General features: G+C 43.8%; 1 protein-coding gene across 1 annotated transcript; it reads left to right on the top strand.

Moving 5' to 3' along the window:
* The first annotated feature begins 12,678 nt into the window (after nt 1-12,678).
* LOC119267670 (heavy metal-associated isoprenylated plant protein 3-like) lies at nt 12,679-14,459 on the top strand. The gene is made up of 4 exons (XM_037549104.1): nt 12,679-12,941; nt 13,036-13,364; nt 13,483-13,561; nt 13,683-14,459. Exons 1-4 carry the CDS (start codon nt 12,788-12,790, stop codon nt 14,171-14,173), a joined length of 1,053 nt encoding a protein of 350 aa, XP_037405001.1. The 5' UTR covers nt 12,679-12,787; the 3' UTR covers nt 14,174-14,459.
* The last annotated feature ends 2,632 nt before the right edge of the window (nt 14,460-17,091 follow it).

Consider the following 17,091-nt stretch of genomic DNA (forward strand, 5'->3'; position numbering starts at 1 on the left):
AACCACTAGTTTCAAGAAGGGCAAGGGAAAGAAGGGATACTTCATGAGACGGCAAATCAGTTGCTGCTCTAGTGAAGAAACCCAAGGTTGAACCAAACCCGAGACTAAGTGCTTCTATAATGAGGGGAACGGTCACTGAAGCAGAACTACCCTAGATACTTGGTAGATGAGAAGGCTGGCAAGGTCGACAGAAGTATTTTGGATATACGTCATATTATTGTGTACTTTACTAGTACTCCTAGCACCAGGGTAATAAATACCGGTTCGGTTGCTAAGCGTTAGTAACTCAAAATAAAAGGCTGCGGAGACTAGCTAAAGGTGAGATGATGATATGTGTTGGAAGTGTTTCCAAGGTTGATGTGATCAAACATCGCACGCTCCCTCTACCATCAGGATTGGTGTTAAACCAAAATAATTGTTATTTGGTGTTTGTGTTGAGCATAGACATGATTGTATTATGTTTATTGCCACATGGTTATTCATTTAAGGAGAATAATGGTTACTCTGTTTATTTGAATAATACCTTCAATGGTCTTGCACCTAAAATGAATGGTTTATTGAATCTCGATCGTAGTGATACACATGTTCATGCCAAAACATATAAGATAGTAATGATAGTACCACGTACTTGTGGCACTGCCATTTGAGTCATGTTGGTATAAAACGCATGAAGAAGCTCCATGTTGATGGATCTTTGGACTCACTCGTTTTTGAAAAGATTGAGACATGCGAACCATGTCTATTGGTAGATATGCATGAAGAAACTCCATGCAAATGGATCGTTTGGACTCACTTGATTTTGAGTCACTTGAGACATGCAAATCATACCACATGGGAAAGATGACTGAAAGGCCTCGTTTTCAGTAAGATGGAACAAGAAAGCAACTTGTTGGAAGTAATACATTTTGATGTGTGTAGTCCAATGAGTGCTGAGGCACATAGTGGATATCGTTATGTTCTTACTTCATAGATGATTTGAGTAGATGCTGAGTATATTTACTTGATGAAACACAAGTCTGAATTATTGAAAGGTTTAAGTAATTTCAGAGTGAAGTTGAAGATCGTCGTGACAAGATGATAAAATGTCTATGATATGATCATAGAGATGAATATCTGCATTACGAGTTTGGCACACAATTAAGACATTGTGGAAATTGTTTCACAACTAATACCGCCTGGACCACCATAGTGTGATGGTGTGTCCGAACATCACAACTGCACCCTATTGGATATGGTGCATACCATGATGTCTCTTATCGAATTACCACTATTGTTTATGGGTTAGGCATTAGAGACAACCGCACTCACTTTAAATAGGGCACCACACAATTCCATTGAGACGACACCGTGTGAACTATGGTTAGAGAAACCTAAGCTGTCGTTTCTTAAAAGTTTGGGGCTGCGATGCTTATATCAAAAAGTTTTAGGCTGATAAGCTCGAACCCAAAGCGGATAAATGCATCTTCATAGAATACCCAAAAATAGTTGGGTATACCTCCTATTTCAGATCCGAAAGCAAAAGTGATTGTTTCTAGAAACGGGTCCTTTCTCGAGGAAAAGTTTCTGTCAAAAGAATTGAGTGGGAGGATGGTGGAGACTTGATGAGCTTATTGAATCGTCACTTCAACTAGTGTGTAGCAGGGCACAGGAAGTTGTTCCTGTGGCACCTGCACCAATTGAAGTGGAAGCTTATGATAGTGATCATGAAACTTCGGATCAAGTCACTACCAAACCTCATAGGTCGACAAGGATGCATACTACTTCAGAGTGGTACGTAATCCTATCTTGGAAGTCATGTTGCTAGACAACAATGAACCTACAAGCTATGGAGAAGTGATGGTGGGCCCAGATTCCGAAGAATGGCTCGAGGCCATAAAATCTGAGAGAGGATCCATGTATAAAGGAAAGTATAGACTTTGAAAGAACCACTTGATGGTCGTAAGGCTGTTGGGTGGAAATGGATTTTAAAAGGAAGACAGACAATGATGGTAAGTGTCACCATTAAGAAAGCTCGACTTGTCGTTAAGATGTTTCCCGACAAGTTCAAGGAGTTGACTACGATGAGACTTTCTCACTCATAGCGATGCTAAGAGTCTGTTGGAATTATTTTAGCAGTTACTGCATTATTTATGAAATCTTGCAAATAGGATGTAAAAAACATTGTTTCCTCGACATTTTTCTTGAGGAAAGGTTGTATGTGATACAACCAGAAGGTTTTGTCAATCCTGAAAGATGCTGACAAGTATGCAAAGCTCCAGCAATCCTTCTAAGGACTGGAGTAAGCATCTCGGAGTTGGAATGTATGCTTTGATGAGATGATCAAATATTTTGGGTTTATACAAAGTTTATGAGAAACTTGTATTTCCAAAGAAGTGAGTGGGAGCACTATAGATTTTTTGATGAGTATATGTTGTTAACATATTGTTGATCAGAAATGATGTAGAATTTCTGGAAAGCATATAGGGTTATTTGAAAAGTGTTTTTCAATGGAAAACCTGAATTAAGCTACTTGAACATTGAGCATCAAGATCTATAAGGATAGATCAAAAACGCTTAATAGTACTTTCAAATGAATACATACCGTGACAAGATTTTGAAGGAGTTCAAAATAGATCAGCAAAGTTCTTGGTTGTATTACAAGGTATGAGCATTGAGTAAGACTCAAGACCTGACCATGGCAGAAGAGAGAAAGGACGAAGGTCGTCCCCTATGCTTTAGACATAGGCTCTACAGTATGCTATGCTGTGTACCGCACCTGAAGTGTGCCTTGCCATGAGTCAGTCAAGGGGTACAAGAGTGATCCAGGAATGGATCACATGACAGCGGTCGAACTTATCCTTACTAACTAGTGGACTAAGGAATTTTCTCGATTATGGAGGTGATAAAAGAGTTCGTCGTAAAGGGTTACGTCGATGCAAACTTTGACTCTAATCCAGATGACTCTGAGTAGTAAACCGGATTCGTATAGTAGAGCAGTTATTTGGAATAGCTCGATGTAGTGTGTGGTAGCTGCATCTACAAGATGACATAGAGATTTGTAAAGCACACATTGATCTGAAAGGTTCAGGCCCATTGACTAATAAACCTCTCTCACAAGCGATATATGAACAAACCACATGGGTGTTGGATTCATTACAATCACATAGTGATGTGAACTAGATTATTGACTCTAGTGCAAGTGGGAGACTGTTGGAAATATGCCCTAGAGGCAATAATAAAATGGTTATTGTTGTATTTCCTTGTTCATGATAATTGTCTATTTTTCATGCTATAATTATATTAACCGGAAACCATAATACATGTGTGGATACATTTACAACACCATGTCCCTAGTAAGCCTCTAGTTGACTAGCTCGTTGATCAATAGATGGTTACGGTTTCCTGACCATGGACATTGGATGTCGTTGATAACGGGATCACATCATTAGGAGAATGATGTGATGGACAAGACCCAATCCTAAGCCTAGCACAAGATCGTGTAGTTTGTATGCTAAAGCTTTTCTAATGTCAAGTATCATTTCCTTAGACCATGAGATTGTGCAACTCCCGGATACCGTAGGAATGCTTTGGGTGTACCAAATGTCACAACGTAACTGGGTGGCTATAAAGGTGCACTACGAGTATCTCCGAAAGTGTCTGTTGGGTTGGCACGAATCGAGACTGGGATTTGTCACTCCGTGTAACGGAGAGGTATCTCTGGGCCCACTCGGTAGGACATCATCATAATGTGCACAATGTGACCAAGGAGTTGATCGCGGGATGATGTGTTATGGAACGAGTAAAGAGACTTGCCGGTAACGAGATTGAACAAGGTATCAGGATACCGACGATCGAATCTCGGGCAAGTATCATACTAGTAGACAAAGGGAATTGTATACGGGATTGATTGAGTCCTTGACATCGTGGTTCATCCGATGAGATCATCGTCGAACATGTGGGAGCCAACATGGGTATCCAGATCCCGCTGTTGGTTATTGACCAGAGAGATGTCTCGGTCATGTCTGCATGATTCCCGAGCCCGTAGGGTCTACACACTTAAGGTTCGATGACGCTAGGGTTGTAGGGAAGGTATGTACGCGTTTACCGAATGTTGTTCGGAGTCCCGGATGAGATCCCGGACATCACGAGGAGTTTCGGAATGGTCCGGATGAGATGATTGATATATTGGGCGAAGGGTTTTGGAGTCCGGAAGTGTTCCGGAGGTACCGGATGATGACCAGCATGACCGAAAGGTATTTCGGGAGCCCCGGCAAGTGTTGGGGGCTTCATGGGCCAAGGGAAGGGGGAAAACCAGCCCACTAAGGGGCTGTGCGCCCCCCTCACCTAATCCCATGTGACCAGGGGGTTTGGGGCACCCCATCTCGGGTTCCCACCTCCTGGCTTGGGGGCCAAGTCACCCAAGGGGGAGATCTCATCTGCCCTGGCCGCAGGCCCCCCTAGGGGAAACCCTAGGGCGCCTCCCCCTCCCCCTTGCCCCTATATATAGTGGAGGTTTTGGGACTGCCCAACACACGAGTCTCTCTCTCCCAAGGCGCAGCCCTACCTCTCTCCCTCCTCATCTCTTGTAGTGCTTGGCGAAGCCCTGCAGGAGTATCCGCGCTCCTCCACCACCACCATGCCGTCGTGCTTCTGCTGGATGGAGTCTTCCCCAACCTCTCCCTCTCTCCTTGCTGGATCAAGGTGCGGGAGACGTCACCGGGCTGTATGTGTGTTGAACGCGGAGGCGTCTTTGTTCGGTGCTTAGATCGGAATCGACCGCAATCTGAATCGCTGCGTTATGACTCCACCAACCGTGTTCTTGCAACGCTTCCGCTTAGCGATCTTCAAGGGTATGAAGATGCACTCCCTCTCTCTCGTTGCTAGTATCTCCTAGATTGATCTTGGTGACACGTAGGAAAACTTTTCAATTATTGCTACGATCCCCAACATTAGGTACACCTTCTATCACAGATCCAAAGGCAAGATCTTTGTTGCTAAGAGTGGATCCTTTCTAGAGAAGGAGTTTCTCTCGAAAGAAGTGAGTGGGAGGAAAGTATAACTTGATGAGGTAATTGTACCTTCTCTAGAATTGAAAAGTAGCTCATCACTGAAATCAGTTCCAGTAATGCCTACACCAATTAGTGAGGAAGTTAATGATGATGATCATGAAACTTCAGATCAAGTTACTACCGAACCTCATAGGTCAACCAGAGTAAGATATGCACCAGAGTGGTACGGTAATCCTGTTTTGGAGGTCATGTTACTTGACCAGGACGAACCTACGAACTATGAGGAAGCGATGATGAGCCCAGATTCCGCAAAATGGCTTGAGGCCATGAAATCTGAGATGGGATCCATGTATGGAAACAAAGTATGGACTTTGATTGACTTGCCCGATGATCGGTGAGCCATTCAGAATAAATGGATCTTCAAGAGGAAGACGGACGCTGATAGTAGTGTTACTATCTACAAAGCTTGAATTGTCGCAAAAGGTTTTCGACAAGTTCAAGGTATTGACTACGATGAGATTTTCTCGCTCGTATCGATGCTTAAAAGTCTGTCCGAATCATGTTAGCAGTTGCCGCATTTTATGAAATCTGGCAAATGGATATCAAAACTACATTCCTTAATGGATTTATTAAAAAAGAGTTGTATATGATGCAACCAGACGGTTTTTTCAATCCTAAAGGTGTTAACAAAGTGTGCAAGCTCCAACGATCGATCTATGGACTGGTGCAAACATCTCGGAGTTGGAATATACGCTTTGATGAGTTGATCAAAGCATATAGTTTTATACAGACTTGCGGTGAAGCTTGTATTTACAAGAAAGTGAGTGGGAGCACTACAGCCTTTCTGATATGTATATGTGAATGACATATTGTTGATCGGAAATGATGTAAATTTTTTTGGAAAGCATAAAGGAGAATTTGAAAGGAGTTTTTCAAATAAAGAATTACCTGTAAAGCTACTTACATATTGGGCATCAAGATCTTTAAAGATAGATCAAGACGCTTGATAAGACTTTTGATGTACATACCTTGATAAGATTTTGAAGGTGTTCAAAATGGATCAGTCAAAGAAGGAGTTCTTGCCTAAGTTGTAAGGTATGAAATTGAGTAAATACTCAAAACCTGGCCACGGCAGAAAATAGAAAGAGAATGAAAAGTCATTCCCTATGCCTCAGTCATAGGTTCTATAAAGTATGCTATGTTGTGTACCAGACATATTGTATACCTTAGCATGATTTTGGCAAGGAAGTACAATAGTGATCTAGGAGTAGATCACTGGACAATGGTCAAAATTATCCTTAGAGGACTAAGGACATATTTCTCGGTTATAGATGTGATAAAAGAGTTCGTCGTAAAGAGTTACGTCGATGCAAGCTTTTTACACCGGTCTAGATGACTCTAAATCTCGATCTAGATACATATTGAAAGTGGGAGCAATTAGCTAGAGTAGCTCCGTGCAGAGTATTGTAGACATAGAAAATTGCAAAATACATACAGATCTGAATGTTGCAGACCCGTAGACTAAACTTCTCTCACAAGCAAAACATGATCACTCTTTGGGTGTTAATCACATAGCGATGTGAACTAGATTATTGACTCTAGTAAACCCTTTGGGTATTAGTCACATGAAGATGTGAACTAATCACATAAAGATGTGAACCATTGGTGTGAAATCACATGACGATGTGAACTAGATTATTGACTCTAGTGCAAGTGGGAGACTGAAGGAAATATGCCCTAGAGGCAATAATAAAGTTGTTATTTATATTTCCTTATATCATGATAAATGTTTATTATTCATGCTAGAATTGTATTAACCGGAAACTTAGTACATGTGTGAATACATAGACAAATGGAGTGTCACTAGTATGCCTCTACTTGACTAGCTCATTGATCAAAGATGGTTAAGTTTCCTAGCCATGGACAAAGAGTTGTCATTTGATAAATGGGATCACATCATTAGAGAATGATGTGATTAACTTGACCCATCTGTTAGCTTAGCACGATGATCGTTTAGTTTACTGCTATTGCTTTCGCCATAACTTATACATGTTCCCATGACTACGAGATTATGCAACTCCTGAATATCGGAGGAACACTTAGTGTGCTATCGAACGTCACAACATAACTGGGTGACTATAAAGATGATCTACAGGTGTCTCCGATGGTGTTTGTTGAGTTGGCATATATCGAGATTAGGATTTGTCACTCCGTGTATTGGAGAGGTATCTCTGGGCCCTCTCGGTAATGCACATCACTATAAGCCTTGCAAGCAATGTGACTAATGAGTTAGTTACGGGATGCTGCATTACAGAACGAGTAAAGAGACTTGCCGATAATGAAATTGAACTAGGTATTGAGATACCGACGATCGAATCTCGGGCAAGTAACATACCGATGACAAAGGGAACAATGTATGTTGTTATGCGGTCTGACCGATAAAGATCTTTGTAGAATATGTAGGAATCCATATGAGCATCCAGGTTCCGCTATTGGTTGTTGACCGGGGATGAGTCTCGGTCATGTCTACATAGTTCTCGAACCCGTAGGGTCCGCACACTTAACGTTCGGTGACGGTCGGTATTATGAGTTTATGTGTTTTGATGTACCGAAGGTTGTTCGGAGTCCCAGATGTGATCACGGGCATGACTAGGAGTCTCGAAATGGTCGAGACATAAAGATCGATATATTGAAAGCCTATGTTTGGACATCGGAATGGTTCCGCTGAGTTCGGGAATATACCGAAGTACCAGGAGGTTATCGAACCCCCTGGGAAGTATATGGGCCTTATTGGGCCTTAGTGGGAGGAAGGAGAAGGGAGCCTAGGATGGGGCGTGCCCCCCCCAAGCCCAATCCGAATTGGGTGGGAGGCCGGCCCCCCTTTCTTTCCTCCTTCCTCCCCCTTCCTTTCTCTCCTAGTCCAACTGGGGAAGGGGGGGGGGAATCCTACTCCCGGTGGGAGTAGGACTCCTCCAGGGCGCGCCATAGAGGGCCGCCCCTCCCCCCTTCTCCATTCCTTTATATACGGGGGAGGGGGCACCCCATAGACACACAAGTTGACAATTGTCTTAGCCGTGTGCGGTGCCCCCCTCCACCATAATCCACCTCGGTCATATCGTTGCAGTGCTTAGGCGAAGCCCTGTTCCGGTAGCTTCATCATCACCGTCATCACGCCTCGTGCTGACGAAGCTCTCCCTCGACACTCAGCTAGATCTAGAGTTTGCGGGACGTCACCGAGCTGAACGTGTGCAGATCGCGAAGGTGCCGTACCTTCGGTGCTAGGATTGGTTGAATTGTGAAGACGTCCGACTTCATCAACTGCGTTGTCATAACGCTTCCGCTTACGGTCTACGAGGGTACGTGGACAACACTCTTCCCCTCTCGTTGCTATGCATCACCATGATAGATCTTGCGTGTGCGTAGGAATTTTTTTGAAATTACTGCGTTCCCCAACACAGCGCCTTGCGTCGGCCACTTCCACCTTGCCGACCGCCTCCACTATATCACGACGGCTGCGTCCCTGACTTCAACTCTGGTAACATGTTCCTCCTATTCAACCACATATGTTTTTTTCTCGCTGCAACATGTGACCCTACTTCCTATGTGTTTTGGTGCAAGTAATTTTTGGTCAATTTCAGAATCTGCTAATTTTTAGATTTTGTAGGATATGCATTTAAATACGCAGTTTTCCTCAAAAAGAAGGCATGCACACATGTTGAATTTGATGCTTATCCCTTGTGGAATCAGTACTGATAGTTTGCAATTAGCAAACAGAGGTTGCTTGGCTAACATAATAGTTGTATCATCTTAAAAGGATTGTCAAATATTGCACCAGTGGAAGTCCATGGGCAAACTATGGTAGTACTATTTATGGTATTGGCAAATTTTGTGGTTATTATATTTGATTAATGTTTCTACCTATTCAAAGGCTTTATATTCGTATGTTTGATTGGTAATAGCATGCTTTTCTCAAGAACAACTTCCATTTTTCAAGCATATATTTTCATGGCCATATGATGTTTATCTATTTTTAATATTAAGTATGAGGTGATGATATTCATTTATGTGCACATTTAGGCTGCTATTTGAGAAAGTTGAGGATTCCAGTCTACATGTTAGCCCACACGTCCTACGAAGTGAAGACTCGAATGTATGCAACTAATGATTTTGCTTATATTGTCTGTTTATAGCTCAAAGTAAATAAACATCTATATTTTATTAGCTTATATATGATAAGCTAGCCATTTACAAAATTATACTATTATGCCATCCTTCTCATTTATTGTTCAGTTTTTAAGAACAATCATCTTATGCTTTTGTTTATGTCTAACGTCATGGTGTTTTTCTTATATTAATCTTCAGGATAAATCACATTAGACTTTGCTCTACCTAGTTAACATGTTACTAAATAACCAGCCCTTGCTTAGTTTTGTTTTTCTAATTCTTCTGAGAATGCTAAAAAATGTCAGTGTAAAATCACATTGCTTGTGAAAATATTGACCAAGCACTCAAAACTATTTGGATACTCATACCTTGGATAAATTTCTAGATGTAAGTTCATATTATTTTTTTGCCTTTCTTTAATTATGACTAAAAAAAGAAATTCTATGATACATGATAGACATGTATAAGGGCAGAATCATGCGAATTCCTTTCAAATTGGTCACTCAGTTTGGAACTATAACATACATGATAGCCATTAACCATTACACTAAATATACTTCGCTCCTTGCTCTATGTTGTATGCTGACGCAACGGCTCAAAGAGAGTTTGACTAATTAGTATCTACATTCCTCTGAATCTCGGTTTCAATCACACAATTTGTCATGTGGAAGGGGCAACAAAACGCATGCTCCAACATGTTCTCCTTTCTTACTACACTAAGTAATTCTATTTGCTCTTATGGAATAAATCAAATATGTCTATAGCATGGTAAGCCTGATGAAATTGACATGTTCATTGTGTTGTTGAAGGTGCATTATGAAACAGGAATAGACGATATATAGCATTCAGTTTATTCTTTTCTTTTACATTTTTCGCTTCTCATTTCTTTTCTTTTTCAATTTTCTTTTTCGTTCTCAAAAAATGTTCTAAATTTTCAAAAAATGTACGTGCTAATAAAAATGTGTAAAATAAAAAACAATGTGTTTCATTTTTTTCACAAATTAAAAAAAATCTTGTATTTTAATTTTTTTTGGAAATTTCAAAAAATGTTTGTATTTTTAAATAAAATTAGAAAATGTCAAATTATCCCTATTATCACTTTTTCTCACAAACTAAAAAATGTTCGTGTTTTCAATAATTTTTTGGGAATTTCAAAAAATGTTTTTATATTCAGAATTTCAAACAATATTCCTATATATAAAAAAATTGAAATTTCAAAAAATATTTATATTTCCCAAAATGTTTGTGGTCTAAAAAATTTGTTTGGTAATTTTGATGAAGTTCATGTTTTTCAAAATTTGTCGACAAATACAAAAAATGTTCACGGTTTAATGATGTCTTTGGAATTTCAGAAAATGTTCCTGGTAAAAAATTCCAGGAATTCAAACCATTGTAGCAGTTTCAAACTTTGTTTGTGTTCACAGAAAGTGTTCAATTTTTTTAGAAAAAACTTGTTTTTCTAAAACAAAATGTTCATGAGTTTCCAATATTTCTGTGTTCATTTTTCCTGAAATTTCAAAAATCTGGTCACTCTTTTAGGAAAAAATTGTGGTTTATTAAATTTACTGTTTCTAAAATTGTTTGGATTTTCCAAAATTTGCTCGTGCTTTCCAAAGAATATTCATAGTTTTTCAAATTTTCTGTTTTGGAAATTTTGTTGAATTTTCCAAAATTTGTTCGTGCTTTTCAAAGAATGTTCGTTGTTTTTCAAATTCTCTGTTTTGGAAATTTTGTTGAATTTTCCAAAACTTATTCGTGCTTTTCAAAGAATGTTCGTGTTTTTTTCGAATTTACTGCTTTAGAATTTTTGTTGAACTTTCCAAAATTGGTTTGTGCTTTTCAAAGAATGTTTGTGGCTTTCGAATTTCTCTCTTTTGGATATTTTTTAGTTTTCAAAAATGTCTTCGTGCTTTTGAAAAAATGTTCAAGTTTTGTTAAAAAGATTTTGGAGTTTTAAACAATTACTTGAGTACCTAGTCCATGTCGCCACAGTACATGGTGCGGCCACCACAGTATCCGGTATGGTTTGTCGGTTCGCTACTACACTTGTCTCTCTTTTTTATAGTTGTCAAGTTTTGGGGTGTCGAACGCACATTAGCTCCGCTGGCTATCCTCAGGTCACGAGTTTGACCCCACGCTGGCTCGAATTGGCGAGATGTAGGAGGCCCCCAGATCATGTTTTCTTTTTCTTGAGGGGTAAGGCCTAATTTTATTCGTCATAGTCCACAGAGATTGGGATAATGTTTACATGATGTGGTTGGCCAGACCACACATGAGGCCTCTAATAAAGCACACAGCCCAGCGTTTGGTGAAAGCGAGCAGCGAGCGGGAAGGAGGAATTACGCGAAAGCCACCACCTGTAATAAAGCGGGCCACGTGGTAGACCCATGCAGCCCATCATTCGTCCAGTGCGGGCGTTCGGAATTGGAAAACACTCGGCCTATTTGATTTGTAGGATTTTGAAAACATAGGAATAGAAAAAGTGTAGGGTTGAAGTGGCATGCCTATTTGAATTCTATAGAATTAACAATGATTGTTTGACGCCACGAGAAAAACAAAAAAATTGTAAAAAAAAATTGGAGTGGATATTAAATTTCCTATGAAATGTAGTACAAAAGATTTCATAGAAAAAATTCCTATGAAATCTAATCCTATGAATCAAAGGACCAATATAAAAAAAATCCTAAAGATTTCAATCCTTCAGAAATTCTATAAAACTCCTTTGAATCAAAGAAGCCCTCAAGCAAGCATTTGAAAATTTTGGTTCCCACACGTGGAGGCCGGTAGCTAGCCTCCTCATTTATCGACGATTCCGCCTGCATCTGCATCTGCATCTGCATGCGAGGTGAAGCAAGCAACGGGGCGCCACCTGCTCAGCACCCAGCACTAGTATTTGTATTTGTATTTGTCCACCGCAAGCAGCCACGGGTTTGCAGTAAAAGACGGCACCTACTTTGTTGGGTTTTTGCACGGCGTAGGAAACGGTGCCTGCCCTGCCACTGACTCGCAGAATCATCCAAACCGCTCCTACTCAACCAGAGAATCGAGTCCTACTTTTTCCACCGTTGCAATCACCTCCCTCATCATCAGTCCAACTCCAACAGCACTGTATGTATACGGTCAGGGGCAGGCTCGCAGGAAGCAGCATGCATCAGCGTCTCTCTCTCCGGAGAAATCAAACACAATTACGCTCCCTCCTAATCTAGTCTACGGTTTGCTCCCTTCCTAGTCATCAAGGGCCACGTGGAAATCCTAGTATCCATGGCCATGCAACGAAGCAGCCAGGAAGACCAAGAGGAAGAGCCACGCATTGACCGGCCATTCAGCCAGGCTCAGCCGGGTCAGCAACCTTCCACCCGGGTCTACACCCGACCGGACCCGTTTCCCACCGATCCACACCCGGCCGCCATTGCCACTCAAACTCCTTCACTCCGCCCACCCACCTCACACAAGTTGTTGTTCTAGTTGTACGGTACTCTCCTTCCTTCCTATTTAACACCGCGCCCACCCCACCTCTCCTGCCCCTTCATTCCAAGCACCACGTGCTCCTCTCCTCCAACCCACGCCCACGCCCACGCCCACGCACTACCTCCCTCCCTCCCTCCCCCGGAGCTCCGCCAAGCCACCGCACCGCCATGGGCGAGGACAAGAAGGAGAAGCCGGGCAAGGCTGACGGCGGCGACCACAAGAAGGACGCCGCGGCGCCGCCCCAGCCCATCGTGCTCAAGGTCGACTTGCATTGCGCCGGCTGCGCCACCAAGGTTAAGCGGGCCATCAAGAACGCCCCTGGTACGCCTGCTTCTTTCTTTCATCTCCTTACGGTTCCCTTCTCTGTAGGACTAGTGTAATTTCTGACCGTTTGCCTTAATTTGGTTCTCTGCAGGCGTGGAGTCGGTTAAGACTGAGACGGCGGCAAACAAGGTGGTCGTCACCGGCGCGGCGGACGCGGCCGAGATCAAGGAGCGCATCGAGGCCAGGACCAAGAAGCCCGTTCAAATCGTCTCCGCCGGAGCCGCATCGCCCAACAAGGACAACAGGGACAAGGACAAGGACAACAAGGCCGGCGCCGGCGATAAGCCGGAGAAAGAGAAGAGCAAGGCAGCAGACAAGGAGAAGGGCGGTGGCGGTGCCGGTGCTGAGAAAAAAGAGAAAAAGGTGGAAGCCGCCGACAAGCCCAAGGAGGAGGAGAAGAAACCAAAGGAGCCCAAAGAGGTTCGTCCCTGGGCTACTGTAGAATTCAACTCTGTGATATGCAGTTAGTTACTTGCAGGTGTTGTAAATGAAGATTTGGTCTCATATTCATCTTGCCCTTTTTCCTTGATTCCATCAGGAGACCGTGACGCTCAAGATCAGGCTGCACTGCGACGGCTGCATCGACCGCATCAAGCGCCGCGTCAACAAGATCAAAGGTCAGTTTTCTGTTTCTTCCTTTTGGCCGCAGATTCATTCCGACCTGGTACAAGGAATCATTTAGTTGGATCTTGCTGGAAACTGACTGACACCTTCTTCTCTTGTTTTGTTTCTACGCAGGAGTGAAGGAAGTGACGGTGGACGCTGCCAAGGACCTGGTGAAGGTGACTGGCACCATGGACACAGCCGCCCTGCCGGGCTACCTCAGGGACAAGCTCAGTCGGCCGGTGGAGGTGGTCACCCCCGGCAAGAAGGACGGCGACAAGGAAGACGACGGCGAGAAGAAGAAGGACAAGGGCGCTGGCGCTGGCGATGGCGGCGAAAAGAAGAAGGACGGCGGTGGCGGCGGCGAGGACAAGAAGGACAAGTCCGCGGCGTCCGTGGCGCCGATGCCCATGGCGGACCCGAGCATGTACCAGATGCCCCCACAGTACGGCTACATGCCGTACCCCCCGGCGCCCGTCGGCTACTACGGCGCGGCGCCGCCGCCGCCGAACCCCGGCTTCTACCCGAACGCCGGGCCCCAGTACCCGTCGCCCTACGCGACGTACCCCGCCCACGCGCCCCAGATGTTCAGCGACGAGAACCCCAACGCCTGCTCCGTCATGTGAGCTGCCATGCCACGCCACGCCACGAGCCGATGAGCACGACGCCAAGCCCAGAGTCGCCGCAAGCAGTATGAATCAAACCAGAGAAGCACGGCCTGGGTTTGGCGCGCGGTACCATTAGCCTAGCTAGCAGCTGGTAGTTACGTAGCTTAGCGCACCGAGAATTAGCAGACATGTACATGGCGACAGCGATCCCGTCCCGCGATGTAATGTAATGTAATGTTCCACGATCCATCCGATAAATTTTGGCCCTGCACTCGTTAATTATAACAAACAATCGTTGTTGTCATGGCCAGCATGAATCGGTGCTCCATTAACGGTTCCATGAACTGGTGGCGCGTCACTGTTGCCCGTGAGAGCATCTGCTACAGTTTATATGTTAGCTTGTTGGTAAAATATGCCATGTCATCAACCAATATCTTAACATACAACATTTCAAATAGGTTGTATCTAGTATGCCCAATAAGATGTGAGATAATAAATAAGGTGTTTTTTCATTCTACATTGAAGCTTGTGTAATGGGTGTTGGTTTATTACATACAACATTTCTCTCTTTTCTCATTTATTGCATGACACATCATCAAAATTCTATGTGATAAAGTCTACCAACAACTCTCTTATAATCATTGAAGATCCCCTGGGGTCATCGACGTTTTCTTTTTTCTTTTTTGAGGTCATCGACGTTGATCAGTGGCAATGCCATTTTCGTCTTCCGGGGGGTTCGAGACGGCGCCTCTTGCGTCGGCCATGTTTTTGCGGCTCGAAGGGTTTGTTTTATCTCGATGGTTCGGGTCGTCAGTGCGGTGATCGATTAGCGTGAGACGACGACGTCTTGGATGTTTGCTTGCGGCAGTGTCACGGCGTGTGTGTTTATTTATATGCGCTGCTAGTGTGGGATGGTGTGGCTAATTAATCATATCTCTACCCATTGTTTAGCGCTAATCCGTCTTGTCCTGTTCTTGCGTGGTGTCAAGCTACGCAGTGGAGACGTTGGTCTCTTCTCCGTGGAGTTCAGTGACGGGGATGCTCAAGTTATTTTAACCATATAGTATGTGTTTCATCTGACTGACAGCCCGCCACCGTGGAGTATTCTAGTGCTTGTAGGCGGGTTTGCAAGTAGGGATGGTGTTTTTCTATGTGCTGGTTTGCGGCTGCGAGTTTCTGAAACAAGTCCGTGCCTAGGAGCTTCCGAGATTGATGATAGCTCTACAAGTGGCTTACGCCATGTGTAGGAAACCGGTGGACATCGGACACACAATGAGACAACACACAAATAGATTTTATATTTTTTGAAGGAAACACACGAGTAGATTTGGTTCAATCAAACATTGGGTGGTCGATCGTCTGCAATGCTCCAATTCAACTACTCCATGATGCCATTGTCATCCACGTCAGGGATACGTGTGTGAAAGCGCAGGCACTATTAAGCGCCCGTTTGTGTCATTGTCATCCGTGTCCAAAATCAACATAGGAGCAGTGCTAGAGATTTGGGAACGCAAACATGGTTTTGGTGATGAGAACCTATGTCGGCACACAGCATCCATGGGCTCAATCGTTCATCGTCGTCGACATGATGAGAATTCTGAGCCCGGGTCACTGTTTGTGCTGACGCCGCGCGCCGTTTGTGGATGGGGTCCGCCCAACCGTTGATGCTGGCTAATCATCCCGTCACCTAATTAATCATGGCAGGTTGGTGACGGTGAGCGAGCTCCTGTGCGGATCTGGGTGTTAATGGGTCTTTTAACCGCGGAACCGGGTGCTAATCAAACAGTGATTTCCGGCACATAGTACTGTGTGTACTTTGTACATCCATCAATTGCGCTAAAATAATGTGAGTTAGTAGCCAAACTAAACAGTGATTTCTGGCGCGTACTGTACTTTGTACGTAGGTGCACATCCATCCATCGCGCGATATAATGTGACAGGGTTCGGTATGGAAGCGTTAGCGTGCTATCTCATCCGCTCGTACACGCCCGCAGTCCCAGCAGCTAGGACTGTTGCGCGGCAGTGCAGTGCTGGGCGCGAGACGCGGCGTGCGGCGCCTCTCGAGGTGCGTGCTGGTGTTTCCGAACGTGTGTTAGGTCACGGTGGCCGGGCTGTCCAGGCCGATCGAGATCTTGCTGCGTGTCCTGCCGCTGATTCCATCCAAGCTGGCAGTCGACACGGACACGGCGACACGCGCATTCTATAGGACATAGGAGCTTTTCTGAAGCTCAAGGCACGCTCACTTTCGCAACGGACATGATTTTTTTTTTGAATAAAAAGAAGCGTCTCAGATAAACCTTGGCCGTACCAAGTAGAAATTCACCAAGGGGACCTTGGCCTGGTCCTGCGGTATACAAAAGGGCGCAACCATGCACCAAGGACAAGCGGGAAAAGGTTCAACACAAGTTCCAACCGCCAACACCACCTACTTGGGCTGGCTACTTAATGTGCGTGACACACGGACGGGACGTACTACACCCCTCTGTTTTCTACCCATCTCCGGTGGTACATATACTGAGCTGAACGACGGCAAGGGAAAGTGATTTTTCTTTTTCTTTTAGAAAAAGTTAAACCTTATGACCTGCATCATTATAATGCACATAACAATACTTATTAATTTTTAAACAAAGTACTCCCTCCGTTCCTAAATATAGGTCTTTTAAGAGATTTCAGCACAAACTACATACGAATGTATATAGACATACTTTAGAGCGTAGATCCACTTATTTTGCTCCGTATGTAGTTCATATTAAAATCTTTAAAAAGATTTATATTTAGGAACGGAGGGAGTATAAAACAAGGAAAGCAGAATCGACATATTACAAATCCGCCGCCAAACACTGTCTCCCAACAAATTGAAATTTTGGCTGTCCAAGCTAGCCAACGCCGTCTTCCAGCAAATCCGCCGCGAGCAATGGCGGTAACGCGTCAGGCAA

The sequence above is a fragment of the Triticum dicoccoides genome, chromosome 1A (assembly GCF_002162155.2).
Source record: "Triticum dicoccoides isolate Atlit2015 ecotype Zavitan chromosome 1A, WEW_v2.0, whole genome shotgun sequence".
Lineage (NCBI taxonomy): Eukaryota > Viridiplantae > Streptophyta > Magnoliopsida > Poales > Poaceae > Triticum > Triticum dicoccoides.